General features: G+C 47.1%; 1 protein-coding gene across 1 annotated transcript in view; it reads left to right on the top strand.

Moving 5' to 3' along the window:
- The window catches only part of NSUN2 (NOP2/Sun RNA methyltransferase 2), a 561,061-nt gene that overhangs the window by 176,970 nt on the left and 364,391 nt on the right, over positions 1-19,700 (top strand). The window contains exon 11 of the mRNA XM_086965280.1: positions 17,660-17,790. Within this exon, the coding sequence (XP_086821406.1) occupies positions 17,660-17,790 (131 nt within the window). The remainder of the gene's footprint in view (positions 1-17,659; positions 17,791-19,700) is intronic.

The raw sequence follows: 19,700 nt of genomic DNA, 5'->3' as shown, positions 1-19,700 counted from the left end.
TCAGCTTTGGCGTCGACGTCCTCGTCGTCGATGAGAGTGGTTCTCAGTTCTAAGACCGTGTCTTCTTTGATTCCAATTTCATCTTCGTCGACGAAGAAAGTTCACTCGTCGACGACCCGGCCGTCGTCGACTAGAAGTTCGAAGACTCTGGATTCGTCGACGCCCTCGACGGTGAGCGCACCGCCGACGTCTGTCCTGTCGACGAGAGGGCCTCTTCTATCTGCTCCGTCGACGACCGCTCCGTCGACGACCGCTCCGTCGACGACCGCTCCGTCGACGACCGCTCCGTCGACGACCGCTCCGTCGACGACCGCTCCGTCGACGACCACCCCGTCGACGACCACCCCGTCGACGACGACTCCGTCGACAACGGCTCCGTCGACGAAGACATTAAATGTAAAGGTTCCGTCGACGATGGCTCCGACGATGCCAATGAAGATTGCTCCGTCGACGGTCTCCTCGTCGGCGATGGCATCCAAGACAATTCCATCGCAGAAAACGACTGATGTCATGCCGTCGACGCGTACGCAAGACACAGGTTCCACGCCAGCCTCTTCTTTTGCATCAATGCCTTTATTGCCTTTAAAGTCCAGCAAGCCTCAGTTCGAGACTTTTACAGAAAGTGAGATGATGAATCCTCCATCTCCGCTGTTTGCTACTGATTCTGAGCAAGAGTCTGATAACCAAGCTCAAAGTCTTTCAGATTTGAACATTAAGTGCCAAGAATTCAGTAACGACGAAGAAGATCACTATGGCCAACATCAAACAACTCACCCTCAAGTTCCAACTGCGATGTTGCCTATATCAATGATTTCGAACCTCCAAAGTATGTTGGAGGATTACAATCGGCGTTTCCCACCAACTCCACAGGTTACGGCTGTTCCATCGGTGTTGAATCCAGTTTCGGAGCCGGCCCTAGATCCTCCTCAACCGGCGTCGCCTGTTACTGTTCACAGAACTACATCAGTTCGGGTGCACACAACAATTTATCCAGAGGATGATGATGACGAGAATCCTCCAGAACGTGAGGATGGAGAAGTTTCTGAAGTAGATGAGGATGGTGAAGAACATTTAGCGGAGTGGGATGACTATCGTGCTCAAACACCATCCCCTTCTCAGGTGCCAACGGGGGATTCTCCTCCAGTAGATATCGCAGGATTCCACCAGTTAATGGACAGGGCGGCGCAACGATTCAAATTGCCACGAGCACACAGAGAGGAAGATTGCTTCCTATACGATTTCAAGAACCAGCCCTTGAAACAGATACACACAGTCCCGATTATAGACTTCATCTGGTCTGAAGGGGAAAAGATAATGAAGACGCCTAACTCTCTACCGGCACAACTGCCGAGGTTGGAAAAGAAATACAAGGCTCCTGTGGGCTCTCCAGCATGCCTTACAGGTCAACCTAAGCCCGACTCTGTCGTCACGCAGGCGGCTCAGAGAGGTTCAAAGAATCCGGCGTCTACAATCACCGCTCCTCCAGACCATGAGGGCCGTCGCCTAGATGCTATTGGGCGTAAATTTTCCTCCATGTCATCTACAACGGTTCGAGTAGCTAACGCTATGGCTATATTAGGTCGTTATGACCGTCAGGCTTGGGCTGACATGTCCGCCTATGTGGCATTACTCCCGGATGCTTCCAAGGCAGAAGCACAGAAAATTCTGCAAGAAGGAGAAAGAACGGCAGAAGGACTTATTGATTGTGCAGTGGATGTGGCCTGCACTGGTTTTCGCCAACTCGCGGGAGCGGCTGTCCTGCGACGACAGGGTTGGCTACGCTCAACTTCATTTAGACAGGAAGTTCAGGCAAGAATCCTGGATATGCCATACGACGGCGAGTCATTATTTGGAGCGCATATTGATGAAGCGCTACAATCCATAAAAAAGGACACGGACACTGCACGTGCTTTGGGTACCCTTCAGTTTAAGAAGCAGCCCTTTCGGGGTGCTCGAGGACGTGGCACTACGTCCACTTTTCGTGGAGGAAGCAGTCAATATCGGTCCTTCAACCAAGGTAACCAACGCTTCACCGGTAACCGCCAACAGTCTTCCCGCCAGCAACCTGCCAGAACTTACAGAGGAAAGTCTAATTTCAGAGGACAATCTACCAAACGTCAATGACTTGTCTGTCGAACGGAGAATTGGAGGTCAAATCTCTCTGTTTGGTTCTCAATGGTCCTCCATTACTACGGACCGTTGGGCACTCGACATTGTGAAAAGAGGCCATGCATTGGAATTTGTCGAGGTACCTCCTCCAACACCACCTTCCGGACCGCCACCTCCGCACCTCAAAAACTGTTTCATCAAGTTCGCCTTCTCATTCAAAAGGGTGCGGTGGAAGTAGTACCAAAGTCTCAGAGAGGGAAGGGGTTTTATTCCCGTTTTTTCCTTGTCGTCAAAAAGAACGGAGAATGGAGACCCATACTGGACTTGAGAGCACTCAATCACTATCTCAAGGATCAGACTTTCCGTATGCTAACGCTTACAGAGATCTTGCGTTTGCTCTCAGTCGGAGATTTCATGACAACCATCGATCTCCGAGACGCTTACTTCCATGTCCCTATTCTCGCGGGTCATCGCAAGTTCTTGCGCTTCAAGGTGGGGCACCTTCATTTCCAATTCAAGGTCCTTCCATTTGGCCTCCGGTCGGCCCCCCGAGTCTTTACAAAAATGTTGGCTCCGGTCATGGCTTTTCTTCGTCTCCAAGGCATACAGATATTCCCATATCTCGACGACTGCCTCCTGAAATCACAATCCCGCTCACACCTTCAACACCATACAGCAGTTTGTCAGACAGTATTCCGTTCCTTGGGTCTGTCCATCAATCTGGAGAAATCTCAATTGCAGCCAACAACTTGCAAGGATTTCCTAGGAGCAACGCTGGACACCAAACTAGCCAAAGCATTTGTCTCCCGGGAACGTCAGCAAAGGATTCTCCGACTAGTTTCGCTTCTTCTGGCAAAGAAGTGCGTTTCAGTCCGATTGTTGAAGTCCTTTCTAGGGATGGCTTCGTCGTGCATCGCTCTTGTCCCTCATTGCAGACTACGAGCACGACCTATCCAACAGGCTCTGGACAAACAGTGGCGTCAAGTCACCGGTTCCTTCAACGATCAGGTTTCCATCACCATTCCCATGAAGAAAGCGCTCAAATGGTGGGCACAACCACACCAGCTAGCGGCAGGCACGTCCTTTCTGTTCAACACCCCAGATCTGACTCTAACGACGGATGCCTCCCTGGAGGGCTGGGGAGCTCACCTCCAAGACCTCTCCGTCAAAGGGAAATGGACTTTGCATCAAAAGACGTGGCACATCAACAAGTTGGAGCTTATGGCTATCTTTTTGGCCCTGAAATCATTTCAACCAGTGCTGCAGGGAGAGTCAGTTCTCATACAGACGGACAACACGACCTGCATGCATTATATAAACAAGCAGGGCGGAACAAAGTCTCCGGTGTTATCCCGTCTGGCAGAGGCGATTTGGGACTGGTCCATCAATCATCAAATCCAAATCACCGCAGTTCATCTTCCGGGGTTGTCCAACCTTCTGGCGGATTCCCTAAGCAGGTCCCGATCATCCAACCACGAGTGGGAACTCCACCAGCCAACACTCGATATGGTCTTCCACCGTTGGGGATTTCCGGAAATCGACCTATTTGCGACTCCAGAGAACCGCAAATGCCCCGCTTACGCAAGCTGGCATCCCCACAAAGGATCCCAAGGCAATGCCCTTTTGATGGATTGGTCGAATCTCTTCGCCTACGCTTTTCCTCCGATCCCTCTAGTGCCTCGAGTACTTTGGAAGATGCGGAGAGAACCCTGCCACATCCTTCTGATTGCTCCCAGGTGGCCACGACAGGCGTGGTTCTCGGAGCTGCTACTCCTGTCTCAATGCAAACCCATTCTTCTTCATCCTCAAATGGATCTTCTCTCCATGAACAGGGGTCAAATCTACCATCCGGACCCCTCTTCCCTGAGCTTGTCAGCCTGGAACCTGAGCACTGTGAATTTGCACATCTGACCATCCCTCAGGAGTGTCGTAACATCCTTGCACAGGCCAGGGCTCCATCAACTATAAAAACCTACAAGTTGAAATGGAAACGTTTTTGCCACTGGTGTGCAGACGCCGGAGTACATCCTTTGCATGCCACACCCGCTGAGCTCCTCCCTTTCTTTCTCCATCTGGCTCAGTCGGGTTTGTCACATGCTACTTTAAGGGTTTTTCTGGCGGCAATATCACGCTTCCGCCATGATGGCTCCGCCTCCCTATGCTCATCCAGATTGATACGCCAATTTTTCAAGGGACTTCTTCGGACTTTTCCTCCAGTTCGGCGTCCCCCTCCCGAATGGCGGCTCAACATTGTCCTATCACAATTAATGACTGCACCTTTTGAACCAATCCATAAAGCAGACCTCAAGTATGTCACCTGGAAGGTCGCGCTTTTACTTGCCTTGACGTCTTCACGTCGAGTGAGTGATTTGCACGCATTCACGATCAAACCACCATTTCTACAGTTTAAACCGGATTCTGTGCTTTTATGCACTAACCCTACTTTCCTTCCAAAAGTGCCTTCAGACTTCCATATTAATGAGCCTGTTATATTGAAGTCTTTCTTTGCTAACCCGCAAACTCCTGCAGAGCAACGATTGCACTCCTTGGACATTAAAAGATGTTTAAAATTTTACATCAGCAGAACAGCCCAGTTCCGAAAATCAGATCAACTCTTTGTAGCCTATGGCCGCTTTCAAAAAGGGCGGCAAGTCACCAAACCTACAGTAGCTCGCTGGGTGGCTTCGGCGATTGCTTTCTGCCATCAGAAAGCGGGAAAGCCTTTACAGACTGCAGTACGGGCCCACTCCACCAGGTCTATGGCCTCTTCGACTGCACTCTTTGCCGGAGTTCCATTGCATCAGATTTGCAGAGCAGCCACGTGGTCCAGCAGGCACACGTTCACAAAGCACTACAATCTGGGTGCCATGGCTGAAGGAGATACCGCAGTGGGACAAGCTGTGCTCCGTAATCTTTTTCAATAAGGTGAGCCTCTGTTCTACCCTCCTCCTAATAGTTTCCAGTCTAATGCATGTCTTCTCTATGTATACATATGATTGTATAACTTCTATGGCATGGGTTTTTATACCTGTTAATTCCAGCCTTTTGTTTATACATTGCATTCTGGAAACTTTGTGTTGGAATACGGACTGCTAACTATTCTATATTCAAGCATGTGAATCTATGAAAGACACCCCAATACTGGAGAAGAACAATTGTTACTTACCTGTAAACAGGTGGTTCTCCAGTATTGGTGTCTTTCATAGATTCACATGCGACCCTCCCATCCTCCCCTCAGAGGCTCACTTCTCCTCATAGACTCTGTGGTCACTCTTGTGCTACGAAAATCTGAGGGCTTGAGCTCTGAGGAGAAGGTTCTAGAGGGCTGCTGGCGCCTGATTGGCTGCAGTTTGGACTAACATAATGACAAGGATAGGCTGCATTGGAACTGTTTTATTCCCATGCATTCCTATGGAGGACTTTTTAGTTAGGTACCCTATGCTTCTTGTATGCATTTTTTGGGTTTTTCCTTATTATGTATATATATATTTATTATATATTATTATATATTTAGTATTTATTGCTATTTTATTTACCGTGGGACTCCCACTCCGACGACGGGGAATATTCAAGCATGTGAATCTATGAAAGACACCAATACTGGAGAACCACCTGTTTACAGGTAAGTAACAATTGTTCGTCTGCACTGTCTCTCCTGCTTTGCCCCACATGGCCACCACAGATTTGGTCTTGGAGGTCGCCGCTGATTCCGCTTTACCCCCCCTGGAGCGTGTCATTGTCAGGGTCGCAGTCAAGGCCTAGCAGCGGGCCCAGCGCAGCAGGGTCCAGCAAAGGCTCAGGAAAGGGGGGGGGGGGGGGAATTCGCCCCAGGCCGTGTCACCCGCCCCGCCGGCGATGCCCCCCAAGCAGCAGGCCCAATGCGGCAAGTGGCAGCAAGACACAGGCCCCCCCTGGAGCACCCAATCAACTGTGGCGGGCACACCAGAGAAGCGCAGGCACAGCGCAGCCAGCAGCAGCGGCCCATGGCAGTGTCCAGACCTCTAAGGGAGGGGGCAGAGGGCCAGGGATGCACAGGTTAGCCCCCCAAGACGAGCCAGATCTCGCGGTCCTAGATCCAGTGGCCACCAGTCTGGCGACCATAGGAGGTTGGCTTTTCCAAAAAGCATGACCTCGGTCTTGCCCACGTTGCACTGTAGGCAATTGGAGGCCATCCAATTGGACACCGCACTCATGCCCTCGGCAAAAGAGTTTTTGATTGCCGTAGTGAGGGTTTGGAAGGGAAACAGAAGCTGGGTGTCGTCGGCGTACGACACTGGAATAAATCCATGTGTTCTCACAATGTCATCAAGAGGGGCCACATACACATGAAATAATGTGGGGCTCAGGCATGAGGCCTGCGGGACCCCCTTAGTGAGCTCCCTAGTTGTAGAACGATAGGAGCCCAGGCTGACACTTTGTGAGCGGCCAGAAAGAAAACTCTCCAGCCAGGACAGCGCCACTCCTCCAATCCCCACCCTCTGCAAACGGCCGAGGAGAATCTCATGTGACAAAGTGTCAAAGGCCGTAGATAGGTCTAACAGCACCAGAATCATAGAGCCCCCTCTATCCTGTGCCATCTTGATGTTATCTGTCACAGAGAGGAGCGCTGATTCGGTGCTGTAGTTGGGTCTGAACCCAGATTGAGAATAGTCCAGACTCCCTGATGCCTCGATGAAATTAGACAAATGAGTGTTCACATGCTTCTCGGTCAGTTTGCTTAGGTCCCGCAGAAGGGAGATGGGGCGAAGGTTGGACAGGTCTGTCCATTTCATGGCCGTGTTTTTACGGATAGGATTTACTACCACTCTTTTCCATTCTTGAGGTATTTGTCCCTCTTTAAAGGAAAGATTCATAATTGTTTGGATCATAGGGCAGAGTAGGTTGCCTAATGAAGCAGTCGTTTTAGCCGGGAGAAGATCCAGAGGGGACCCTGTTTTAATATGGCCTATCAGGGACTGGATATCACTTTGGCTGGCTTCTGGAAAGACAGTCAGTGTACCCTTATGTGTACACAGATGTGCTGAGGTACCTATAGCACTACCCTTTGAATTATTGGTTTTAGTGATTTTTTCGTAGATTGCCTCTATTTTATTTTCGAAAAATAGGGAAATGTCATTGCATAGGGTTTGGGAAAACTCATCAGGGCTCTCACAGGCCGAAGGTTTCACGAAGGTCTTTAGGATCCTGAATAGATCTTTGGAGGAGTTGCCTGCTTCTGCCAACTGTGAGGCAAGACAGTTCTTCCTAGCTAACCTAATATTTTTTATGATAGGAAGACAAGGCTTCTGAATGGTTTTTCCGACTTTCTTCAGTGTGGGTTTTCCTCCAGATTTTTTCCAATTTCCTGCAACCCTGTTTTTCTAGTCTGAGAGGCTCGGTGTACCAGACCTCCTGCTTAGATGTGGGGTGCTGTTTTATTAATTTCAGCGTGGCTAACAGATCAACCACTTCGAAAAGGGCTGTGTTGTATTTGGATAGGGCTGATTATACGTTATCTGTCACTAAGATGGAAGGCTCTCTCCATACTTTCTGAATCTCATCTAATGTGACCCTGTGCCATTGTCTGCGCCATATGGGAGGGGCGAGAGGTTGTTTGGTGGGTTTGACTAAACCAAGGAGGGAGAATTCAACCATACAGTAGTCTGACCAATTTACTCAAGTCTAGGAGTGACAGCATATCATGAGGCAGTTAGAAAAGATTAAGTCTAGAGTGTGACCTCCTATGTGGGTAGGGCCACTATTCTGTATCTTAAATCCTAAAAGGGAGAGATCAGAGAGCAAGGACAGTGTCTCGGGATGATTAGGGATATCTACGTGAAAATTGAAATCCTCCTAGAAAAAGGAAGTTTTCTTTAGCTTTAAGGTATTGTGCCAGTAACTCAGTTAAGGACAATGTGAATCCCGTACTTGGCCCAGGAGGGCGATCTACTAATGCTCCTTTCCAATGCTCTTTGGGGCCTGAGTTAATCTTAAATATCATGACTTCCATCAAGGGGCAACTAATCTGTTCAATTATGGAAACCTTTAGACCTTCTTTATACACTATGGCTATGTTGCCTCCAGTTTTAATCGGGCGGTCAAGCCTTAAGATTTTGTATTCTGCAGGAATTCCTAATGTTATGGCAGGGATCGTGTGTGGTTTTAACCAGGTCTCGGTTAAAAAGCAGATTTCAGGATTAACTGTGTTAATAAGTTCCCAGACCTCGAGGTGGTGTTTTGGTAGGGAACGAATGTTAAGGAGGAAGCTTTTCCAGCCCTTAGGCGCTGGTGTCCTCCTTGCAATGTCTCCAGTAAAAATAGCGGTGTGGGAGGCCTGAAATCTACATTGGATGCATGAGAAAGGGCCTTCTAGACATGGCCAATAATCACGGGACAGCCAGGTTTAATAATGCTTGGGATGTGTACCTGATTCGAAAACCCTCCATAGGCTCCATTTCGGTTCAAGCGGAGTTTATAGCCCCGTCCTGTCGTGGACGGGCGCAGACGGGCTACTCTTTGGCTACTGTTCGGCGTAGCTTCGGCTCCTCTGCGCCCGACCGCTGCGCGCTCAGGAGGGGGCGAGGGCTAAATAGCACAGAAAAAGCAGGCACTAGAGCGCTAACCGCTTCAGCAATCAACCAACAGGAAGTACCTGGCTCTCCCTGACCCGCCCTCCGCGCATCGGTACTAGCTACCACGTCGGGCAAGGCAGGAGTGGAAATCGAGCCCAGGCTTCCCTGCTGACCAGAAGTACTGTCCTCCCCCTATTAAGTCAGTACTGAGGAAAAGGTAGCGCAAGGTATTTGACTAGCACTGAAAGGCTTTAAGTTTTAAAATTGTACATTCCACAATTCAACTCGGTTATTAAAATCCGTTTTTTAAAATCAACAGCAGATAAAAAAGGTTTTGTAAATAACAATTTCTGATCAATTTCTGAGCACAGCGTTTAGCGTTTAGGCACAGCGTAAGGCACAGTTCAGGTACCTCTGGCGAGCAAGCGGATCGGGATGACTCTGCCACAGTCACCCTACCATCTACCCCCCTCAAACATACCACGAAATACAGCGTCCAATGTCACAAGAACATCTGATACTGCTCAGACAGGAGGTTCTATCCCTCCTGCAGAAAAATGCAATAGAAATAGTTCCAATGCATCAGCAAAACAAAGGAGTATACCTCCTGTATTTCTTAATCCCAAAGAAGGATGGATCTCTAAGGCCTATCCTAGACCTCAGACCCCTAAACCTGTACATACAGTCAGACCACTTTCATATGGTCACACTCTAACAGGTCCTTCCGCTCCTTTTACAAGACGACTTCCTTGTCTCTCTGGATCTCAAGGACGCCTACTTCCACATTCCTATCCACACAGCGCACTGAAAATATTTCAGATTTGTACTAGAAAGTCAGCACTACCAATTCAAAGTACTCTGAGTCACAACAGCACCAAGGGTGTTTACCAAATGCCTAGCAGTAGTTGCAGCACACTTAAGAAGACAGCATATTCACATCTTCCCATATCTAGACGACTGGCTCATAAAAGCCAGCTCATACAGCCAGTGTGTACAACACACTCACGCCACAATTCAACTGCTCCACGACTTGGGATTCACAGTAAATCGCACCAAGTCACATCTGCAAACGTCACATGTACAACAATATCTGGGCGCTACAACAAACACCCAAATTAACACTAGCGTGTCCCTCTACAGCCAGGATAACAAGTGTACAAACTCGCCTAACAAAATTCAAACTGCAACACTCGCTTCCAGCTCGAGTGTTCATGCAGCTCATAGGAATAATGGCATCTTGCATATTCATAGTACCTCACGCAAGACTACAAATGCGTCCACTTCAAGAGTGCTTAGCACGACAATGGAACCAGGCTCACGGTCAATTGACAGACCTAGTGTTGGCGGACAGTCGGACTCATCGTTTTCTGCAATGGCGGAACACCAAAAACCTTTCAAAAGGCTGACCGTTTCTAGAGCTCGTTCCTCAAATAGTCATAACAGCGGACGCATCGCTCTCCGGCTGGGGAGCTCACCTACTGCATCACACCATGCAAGGCAGGTGGACACAGCAACAAAGGTTACTCCACATCAACCCTTTGGAATTACTAGCTGTATTTCTAGCCCTGAAAGCATTCCAAAAGCAAGTGTCAGGGAAAGCTGTCTTAGTCCGCACGGACAATATGACAGCAATGTATTACATAAACCAGGGGGGGGCTCACTCTCTGCAGCTCTCTCAGTTAGCGCAGCAGATATGGAGATGGGCTATATCACCAAAGATCTTCCTCTTAGCCCAACATGTTCCCAGAGTACAAAACACCATGGCAGATCTGCTAAGTCGACAGACACAGCAGATCCACGAGTGGGAACTTCATCCGCAAGTTCTTCAACCGTTCTTTCAACTGTGGGGACAACCTTAGATAGACCTCTTCGCCACACACAAACGCAAAATGCCCAAACTTCGCCTCCAGATAGCCACACCCGCTGTCCAAAGATGCGATGTGGATGAACTGGTCTGGAAACTTTCCGTACGCTTTTCCTCCTCTCCCATTACTTCCGTTAGTGGTACGCAAACTACAGCAACATTCCCTAACACTTATTCTAGTTGCTCCAACTTGGGCCAGACAACCGTGGTACACCACGCTACTGCAACTTTCTGTAGTACCACACCAGATACTAAGCCTATCTCCATGCCTATTAACACAGAAGCATGGAAATATCAGACACCCGGACCCAGCGCAGCTCAACCTTGCGATCTGGCTCCTGAAGTCATACAGTTTGGTTACCTTAACCTCCCTCCAGACTGTATGAACGTTCTTAAAGAAACTAGACGTCCCACCACTAGAGCATGTTATGCGGCTAAGTGGAAACAGTTTGTAATATACTGTCAAAACAACCACATCAATCCTTTAGATGTGTCTATTTAACACATCATAGGATACCTATTACACCTTCAAAAGTGTAATTTAGCGTACACGTCCATCAGACTCCACCTTGCGGCCATTGCAGCATACTTACAAAATGGATAACATCTATCTCTTTTCACAGTACCTGCCATAAAGGCTTTTATGGAAGGACTCAAAAGAAAAATCCCTCCCAGATCACCACCTTCACCAGTGTGGAACTTAAAATTGTTCTCACACGGTTAATGGGACATAAATGTGAATTGCAATTCCTAACTTGGAAAGTAGCTTTCCTAGTAGATATTACTTCTCTCAGAAGAGTTAGTGAACTACAAGCATGCATCATAATAAAGTGGTTCTACGTACTAATCCTAAATTCCTTCCAAAAGTCATTTCACCCTTCCATCTAAATCAGTCTGTTGAGCTGCCCGTATTTTTCTCGCAGCCACAGTCACAGAAATAGCTCTTCACACCTTCAATGTCAAAAGAGCATTGCTTTACTACATTGAAAGGACACAAACTTTTCGTAAAACTAAACCACTTTTTGTTCACCACCACATAAAGGTAACCCCATATCAAAATCTAGGATAGCTAGGTGGATTGGTAAATGCATACAAATCTGTTACCACAAAGCTAAACGTACATTATCTATTCCTCCCAAAGCCCATTCTTCAAGGAAAATAGGGGCTTCAATGGCATTTTTGGGGAATATTTCCCTAGATGATATATGCAAAGCAGCTACATGGTCTACACCGCACACATTCACAAAACACTATTGTGTGATGTGCAAATTAAACAACAAGCCACTGTGGGCCAGGCTGTGCTAAAAACTGTTTCAAACAACTGCAACAGTTACTGGTGGTCGAAGCTAAAGGTGGGTACTGCTATACAATCTATGCACAGTGTGTAATCTGCAGCTCATATGCCTCGAACGGAAAATGCTACTTACCAGTATGCATCTGTTTTTGACATGTAGAGCTGCAGAGTTACACACGCCCACCCGTTTCCCCGGCTACCTTTATCTGTTCCAGTATTATCTTAATTAGATACAAATTACATGGACATCACTACTTTCTTGTAAGACCATCACTTCTCTAATGGCGAAAAACAATCTGGACATGGAGCCGATGCCCATGCGCAGTATGATCCAAAGGAGGAGTCACCTATCCTGTGACTTCCAAATACTTTTCTATTACAAAAACAAACTGCAAACATCCGGGCCCAACACTCGGTGGCAATCTATGCACAGTGTGTAACTCTACAGCTCTACATGCCAAGAACAGATGCATACTGGTAAGTAGCATTTTTCTTTATCTGCTTCAACACCTTTTGGGAAAAAAATTATTATTTTATTGAAGTATTGATTTGTTTTATATAGGATTAGTTCACTGGCCTTATAGCATCCTGTGGTGCTCACTTTTGTGGGGGCAATGATGGTCTTGTTGATTTAGCACTTCTTGCACTGGGCTTATTGTTGTTTTAGACTCTGCAGCAGTTTCTTGTCAGTGTATCACTGCACCAACACAAAAAAAAGAACCAATTGTTCAAGGCATGTGTGGCTGTAGATACATATTCTGTGCATACTCCTACTGTCTAGTGTTGGGCTCGGATGTGTGCAAGTTGTTTTTCTTTGAAGAAGTCTTTAGAATCACAAGGTATAGTGACTCCTCTTCTTGCTGGTAATGTGCATTGTCATTAGCTCCGTTGTTAGATTGATTCGTTTCGCAGCCAGTTTTGGATCTGTGCTCCGGGCTGTCACCGAAGTTGTGCTCTTTTTCATTTCACACTGGTCCCTTCACTCCGTCGGTGTTGCATTTTGATCGCGTCTCCCTTACCCTCCATCTCTGATTGACGTTTGTTTACTTGTCTCGAGCGGGGTCCAGGTCGACCACAGCCCCTCCAGGGCCTCGCTCTATAGAGCCTCCTCCCATCTATCGTAGCATCTCTCCACCATGCTTCAATGGTGATTGAGTGATCGAACAAATGCCATTTGGATATTGTTCTCACTGCCACACAAAATATCCTTGGACTGGCCTCCATCTGGCCCTGCAGTGTGTGCATGTTGCCCGAACGCAATGAAGCCTCCTGCAACGCCTGCAGCTCCTCCCCTTTGAAGAAGACTCTTTGTGGCCATCAAGCATGTTGACGTGAGATGTTGCGCATGAGTAGCTACAAAACCTCCTACTTTCGGTCCTAAGGACATCGAGAGGGGAATCATCCGCAATCTTCAGCTCCAAATGAAGCGGCTTCTCACGAGGAAAGCTCTTGCACCGAACTGAAGATCGATCGATCTTCTGCCAGGCTAGCAGTCTGTGAGTACACAACCCCCTCCTGCTCGACACCTCTCTCAATCCAAGCAGCCTTCTGCCAAAAGGGACACAATCAATCTGGGGTGCCAGAGACAGGTCGTTGGACCACCACTGCCTTTGTGCCATGTTGGGCACTAACCAACCACGTTGGGCGCTGTGCCCAGCTCCACGCCAAAGAAACCTTCCAGATCTGCAGCTTTGGCGCTGGCTATTCAGACCTAGGTAACGAGCATTCCTTTGGTGCTGACCACAACTACCTCGGTGCCTAAACAGTACTTGGAGCTGAAGACCTCCGCATCGATGAGCAGGACAAATGTAGGAGCGGGAGGTCAAACCAATTCTCCACAAATTGCAGGAGGAGATTGATGCTGGTCATCCACCCCCATACGCGAGGGCACCTTGCCTGCTCTCCACAGTCTGCTGCTGTTTCACCCTTGAAACAGCAGCTGTCCTTCCAGGTGGCCTTAGACATTGTGATTCCACCAAAGCAGTGTAAGAAGGCTACCAATACCCTTTAGCACATGCGCAACCAACCCCTCACCCTGTTCCTCAGCTTTTACCTTCTCCACCTGCTTCTCCAGTGAACTCCCTTGACATCACACCTCATAGTATAGGAGACAACACATTTGACACCTCTTCTCAGGGTGAACCTTGGGACTCCTATGACGCAGACCTAGCAACGGACATAGGCCCGACCTTTACCCTGGCCCTCCCTCTCCTCAGTATGATTCCATGTCCTATCAGGAACTTATTGGTAGGACTGCCTATTTCCATAAGGTGGATCTTTATACAGAGCGCCTAGAGGAGCATTTCCTTTTTGAAATCCTCACCTCCACTTCCTCTCTACTCTCCATACTTGGAGGCATGCTACGCCATATGCCCGACATCTTCAAGAACCTGGTCCGAGCCAGAGTTATAACACCTAGCAGGCATCATAAATATAAAGTCTCCCCTACTGATGCCATTTGCATTTGTGGGCAGTTCCCATCCAACTCTGCGATGGTTACTAATGCTCATAAGCAAGCTAACTCCCAGGCCTGTGGGGATGCCCCGTAACTAGAGGAGAGTAAGCACATAGATGTTATAGGCAAAAGGATCGCTGCACAATTGGCCAACCAATTGCGTATCGCCAGTTCAGTCGGCCTTTTTCACGATATGATTGTGGCCCCTGGGAGAAGATGGAGGAGCTCCTCCAATACCTCCCAGAGTAGCACAGGAAGAAGGAACATAACATAGTGTCTGAGGGCAAGCAGATCTTGAATACTACTATTCCCTGTCCCCTAGATGCAGCAGACATCGCTTCCAAGGGAGTTAATTCCAGCGTTGTCCTATGCAGACATGCCTGGTGCCGTATCTTCTGCTTCAATCCTTATATTCATCAAAACCTGATGAAAGTGCCTTATGACGGCCAGCATCTGTTTGGCCCACCAGTGGACCAAAATTTAGAAAAGATCAAGGCAGATATGGAGACAACCAAGACGATGGGCGCACTTTAGACACCTGCCCCATGGATCCTTTCCTCGCACACCCTATCGTGAAGGCTTGGAAGACAATCTTACCCGAAGCCTCCTTTTCCTGCCAGCTCACCCAGGACCAACAATCTTCTCCCAGGGGTTACTTTAGAGGGCCCTACAGGAGCAACATTCCCAGAGGCAGAGGTAAAGGTGGCTACTCAAAGGGAGCTGTGACCACCACCCAACCCTGACTTGCCTCTTCTCATCCCAACTACAAAACACTGGTCGGGGGGACCTCTCCAAGGCTTCTTTCCCACATGGTATTTAGTCACTTCAGACCAGTGAATGTTGTATATAATCTAACATGGTTATTGTTTGAAGCTCACGTCCACACATTCCACCTTCCAAACACAGACTCGCCCCAGAACACCTAAGGCTTCTCAGGGAAGAGTTCCAAATGCTCCCTCTCATAGGGGCTTTAAAACCTATCCCCTACCATCAGCAGGGCACAGATTTGTACACTCTTTACTTTCTAATACCCAAAAGGGACGGATCCCTCAGAGCCATTCTAGACCTCCTGCCGCTTAACGAATACATACTTTCAGAGCACTTCCATATGGTCGCTCACCAAGATGTAATTCTTTCTCTCTAGCAATGCGACTTCATGATGCGCTCGACCTAAGGGCACTTATTTCCAAAATCTCAGGTTTGTGGTCAGGGGAAAACATTACCAATTCAACCTGCTTTCCTTCTGGTTCACTAATGCAACTCAAGTGTTCACCAAGTGCCTCGTGGTGGTGGCCGCATGCCTATGCAGATAGTTTCCTTTATCTGGTGGCTGGCTGATCATGAGTGCCACCAGCCAGCAGTGCCACAAACACACACGTCACAATAGACCTCTTTCACAAGTTAGGGTTTACCATCAACACAGCAAAATCCCACCTCCAACCCTAAGTGGGGGCTATTCTCCACTCAGAGCTAGGCATAACCTATCCGCCCTGCCAGGACCCAGTCCTTTGAGGCACTGCTCCCTCTTTTCCAAATAGATCAACAGGTCATGATCAGAAGTCATGTGCCTCCTAGGCATGATGGGCTCCTGCGTTTCGATAGTACTCCTTGCCAGATTACACATGTGCCTTTTGCTGGAATGCCTTGCGCAGCAGTGGTCTCAGGCAGAGGCTCATCGGAATGATCCAGTGTTGATTGGCCACTGCACTTCCCGGTCTTTACAGTGGTGAGACACCAACAGCCTTTTGCAGAGGTTGCCTTTCCTTGACTCCGTTCCACAGAGGATCATTACAACAGACGCCTCCCTTACAGGATGAGTTTCACACTTACAGGACATAACTGTCCAAGACCAATGAGAGCCTAGACACCAGTGCCTCCATATCAATTAGCTGGAACTCCTAGCCATCCACTAAATGTTGAATGCTTTGCTACCATACCTGATAGGCAACGTTGCTCTTGTCCAATGGTAAATTTAACAGCTTTCTATTCGCTTTAGAAACAGGGGCAGGGGCATGCGCTCTCCACAACTCTTGCAGCTATCCTAGAGCATTTCGTGGTGGACTCTGCTACAAAATCCACTTGCTGGTTGAGTACCTTCTGGGGATGGACAACGACTTTACCAATCTTCTTAGGATGCAGCATCATGTCCACAAGGGGTAACTTCACCTGCAAGTCCTTTGCCGCTTCTTCCAAAGATGGGGCTTCCCAGAAATAGACCTAATGCCAGAAAATGCCAAACGTCCAAACTTCGCCTTTAGGTTCCCACACTCGCAGTCCAGTGGCAAAGCCCTGTGGATGAACTGGTCAGGGATATTTGCCTAGGCTTTTCGGCCTCTCCCTCGGTTTGTGATTTGGAGACTTCGGCAGACATCCCTCTCTCTAATTCTGGGGCCTCCTAAAAGGGCCTTTCAGCCCCGGTTCACAACTCTGCTTGAACTCTCCCTGCTTTCGCACGAGAGACTCCACAACAGGCCCGACCTTCTCACACAGAACCATGGAAAAATCATTTATCTAGATCACATGTCTCCCAATTTTGCTAACTGGCTCCTGAGGTCATAGAATTTGGGTACCTTAATTTTCCACCTGAATGCATGAGCATTCACAACAAACTGCGCAGACCTACCACCCGTGCCTGCTATGCGGCCAAGTGGAAGAGATTTTTGTATTACTGTCACTCAAAAGATATTGATCCTATTAAAGCCGCAGTGAATGCCATGTTAGTTACTCCACTTGCAGGTTTCTGTTCAGCCATTAAAGCTCTCATCAAGGGTCTCAAGAGGGTCATTTACTCCTCGGTCCCACCGGCCTTGGCATGGAATCTAAAAATTATACTCACAAGACTACTGGTCCCTCCGTTTGAGACCCTCCACTCCTGCCTCTTCATTTCCTCTCTTGGAAAGTTGGATTGCTGATTGCTATGACTTCACTCGGGTGTTTCAATTATTTACCAGCATAAACGATACCCAATAAGAACCCTTCTTCCAAGTTCATAGGGATACGGTTGTCCTTCACACCAACCGCACATTCTTACCTAAGGTGGTATCTCCCTGGACACCTATGACTGTTTCAGTATCCTTTTATTATCTAATTTTTCAACATACAGCCATCCCTCAATACATTGCTTCACTTCACATTGCATTATCACCCGCCATGCAGTAAAGCAGTCTGACACTTGATCCGATAACCATGAACATTACCAGCAAGAGGAGAAGTCACTATACCTTGTGACTTGAATGACTTCTTCGAAGAAAAACAACTCCCAACACTAGTATGCACAACAAGTGTATCTACAGCACTACATGTCATGAACAGATGCTTACAAGGTAAGTATTTTTTTTCTTTTATACTTTGAGGGAAAAACTGAATATTTTCTTTGTGTGTGATAGATAATGACTAAAGATGAACAGTGGTTTGCTCAGTGGTCTGATGTGCCTCCAAGCCGGCACACTCAAATCCGACCAACAATGTTCCCACTTAAAGACGAGGAAAAACTGAAGGAACTGAAACTAGAGCGTTGGTAAGTTTATATCCACTATCAATTTCGTAATTATTTAATTATTAATATGCATCAGTGGCACGTTACCTCCTGCAGATGCAACTGTTCAATTCCTTGGCTTTCTGCATATTTTAAACTACGTTCTGCTCTAGATTTGCTGTTGGTTTAAATAGTGATTCCTTATCATTTTTGTGTTGCAAAGATTGTTCCCCACTTGTGTGGAACATTACTCTTTTGTTGTATCCTTAGAAGGGCCCTGCTATTACTCTTTGGGGTTGAAACATGGATGAGTTATTCACAGATTGTCTACACACGATTAATTATATAAAACTTTAGCTACTTGCTTTTGTAATGCAATGTTTTATTGGTACATATTTGGTTACAACTTTACTTCAGCACCTGGACTTTTTCACTGTGCCGTTTCACTATTTTGATATACTAGATCACCACTCAATTTTTTAATCAAAGCCTTTAAAAATGATTCATCATCCCTTTTCTGTCTTTCTCAGTCAATTCAATTCAATTATAACTTTATTCGGCTGTTAAAACAAAACAACCATAAAAGTACAAATAAAATCACAAATAAGAATACCACATATAACATACATCATAAAATACAATCAATTCTGCATATATCAGGATATAATAGATTTCTGAGATCTAAAAACATGTTAAAAAAACGCTGAGATAGATGCGACAGTTGAAAAACTGTCCATCTCTGAATAGCTAAAAAAGCTGGGTGACAACGATTTATTTCCATGATCTTCAATATCGGAACAATCATCTTCACCTTGGTGTCGAATAAAATTTACAGAAGAAAAGAATATGCATATCTGATTGTTCGGACAATTCATCACAAGGGCATTTAAGTAAAACCTTCAACCAATTGTTCATGTTAGGGAAGCTAAGTGACCTATATAATATATTTAATCTAAAACGAGTTAATAAAAACCTCTTATAGTCACTCATTTGTAACTTAACATACGGCTGCAATTTAGTTGTGGTAGTTATCAGTTGATGTGCAGCCACTGTTTGTTTCAACATTTCTGTAGTGGTTCTACACACTTCCAAATAGCTCATACACTTTTCTTTCAGGGCTTTTCTGGAGATAGGGCACAAAGAGGAAGGATCATCATAGTAGGCCACCAGGCCTAGGTCAGTGAGAAACTTCTTCACATAACGTAACCATCCTACCATGCCACCATTATCTAATGAAATGAAATTTGAAATGAAATTAAATTTGATTTGTAGAGCGCATGGCTGCCCGAAAGCGTCCCAGCGCTTGCTTAGGGAACCCGTCCTGGTATTCCCCTGCGAGATAACCCATTACTGGGCATCCCCAAGGTGAAAGCCAGGCATCCCGCTGCGAGGGGCCGTTGTGGAGATTAAGCAAGTTATTGCCCAGAGTTACAGAGTGGGACTCCATGATTGGAATAGGCACGAGGCGAGAATTGTCAGGTCTGGGGAAATTTGAGCCCGAGACCCTCCGAAGCGTGGAATTGAACCCTGGTCCGGGCCAGACCTCTGCATCAGGGTCTGCCGCTCCAACCACTTGAGCCACACTTCTCCACTAATCTCATCGCATCCTTCAAGATGGAACGGTTTAATACACATTCTTCTGTGGTCCAGGCCCTATGCCATAACAGAACCGGTGCAACCTTTATGGTATCTAAGTATGGTTCCCCAAGCTCCTTATGGCAAACGTATGTAGAAACACTGTCTGGAACAGCTAAAAGATATTTCATGAAGCTATTTTCCACCACCTGCAGTGATTTCGCGTTAGCGTATCCCCACAGACCAGGGCCATATGTTGCGATGGCTACACAAGTCACTCTATATACTATTAGCAACTCCCCTACAGGTTTCCTTGCTCAGTCAAAAGTTTATATATGTGTTTATAAGTGAAAATTGTATATTTTGCTTTCATGATG

The sequence above is a fragment of the Lissotriton vulgaris genome, chromosome 4_1 (assembly GCF_964263255.1).
Source record: "Lissotriton vulgaris chromosome 4_1, aLisVul1.2, whole genome shotgun sequence".
Taxonomy (NCBI): domain Eukaryota; kingdom Metazoa; phylum Chordata; class Amphibia; order Caudata; family Salamandridae; genus Lissotriton; species Lissotriton vulgaris.
This window is presented reverse-complemented; position numbering and strand designations above follow the sequence as displayed.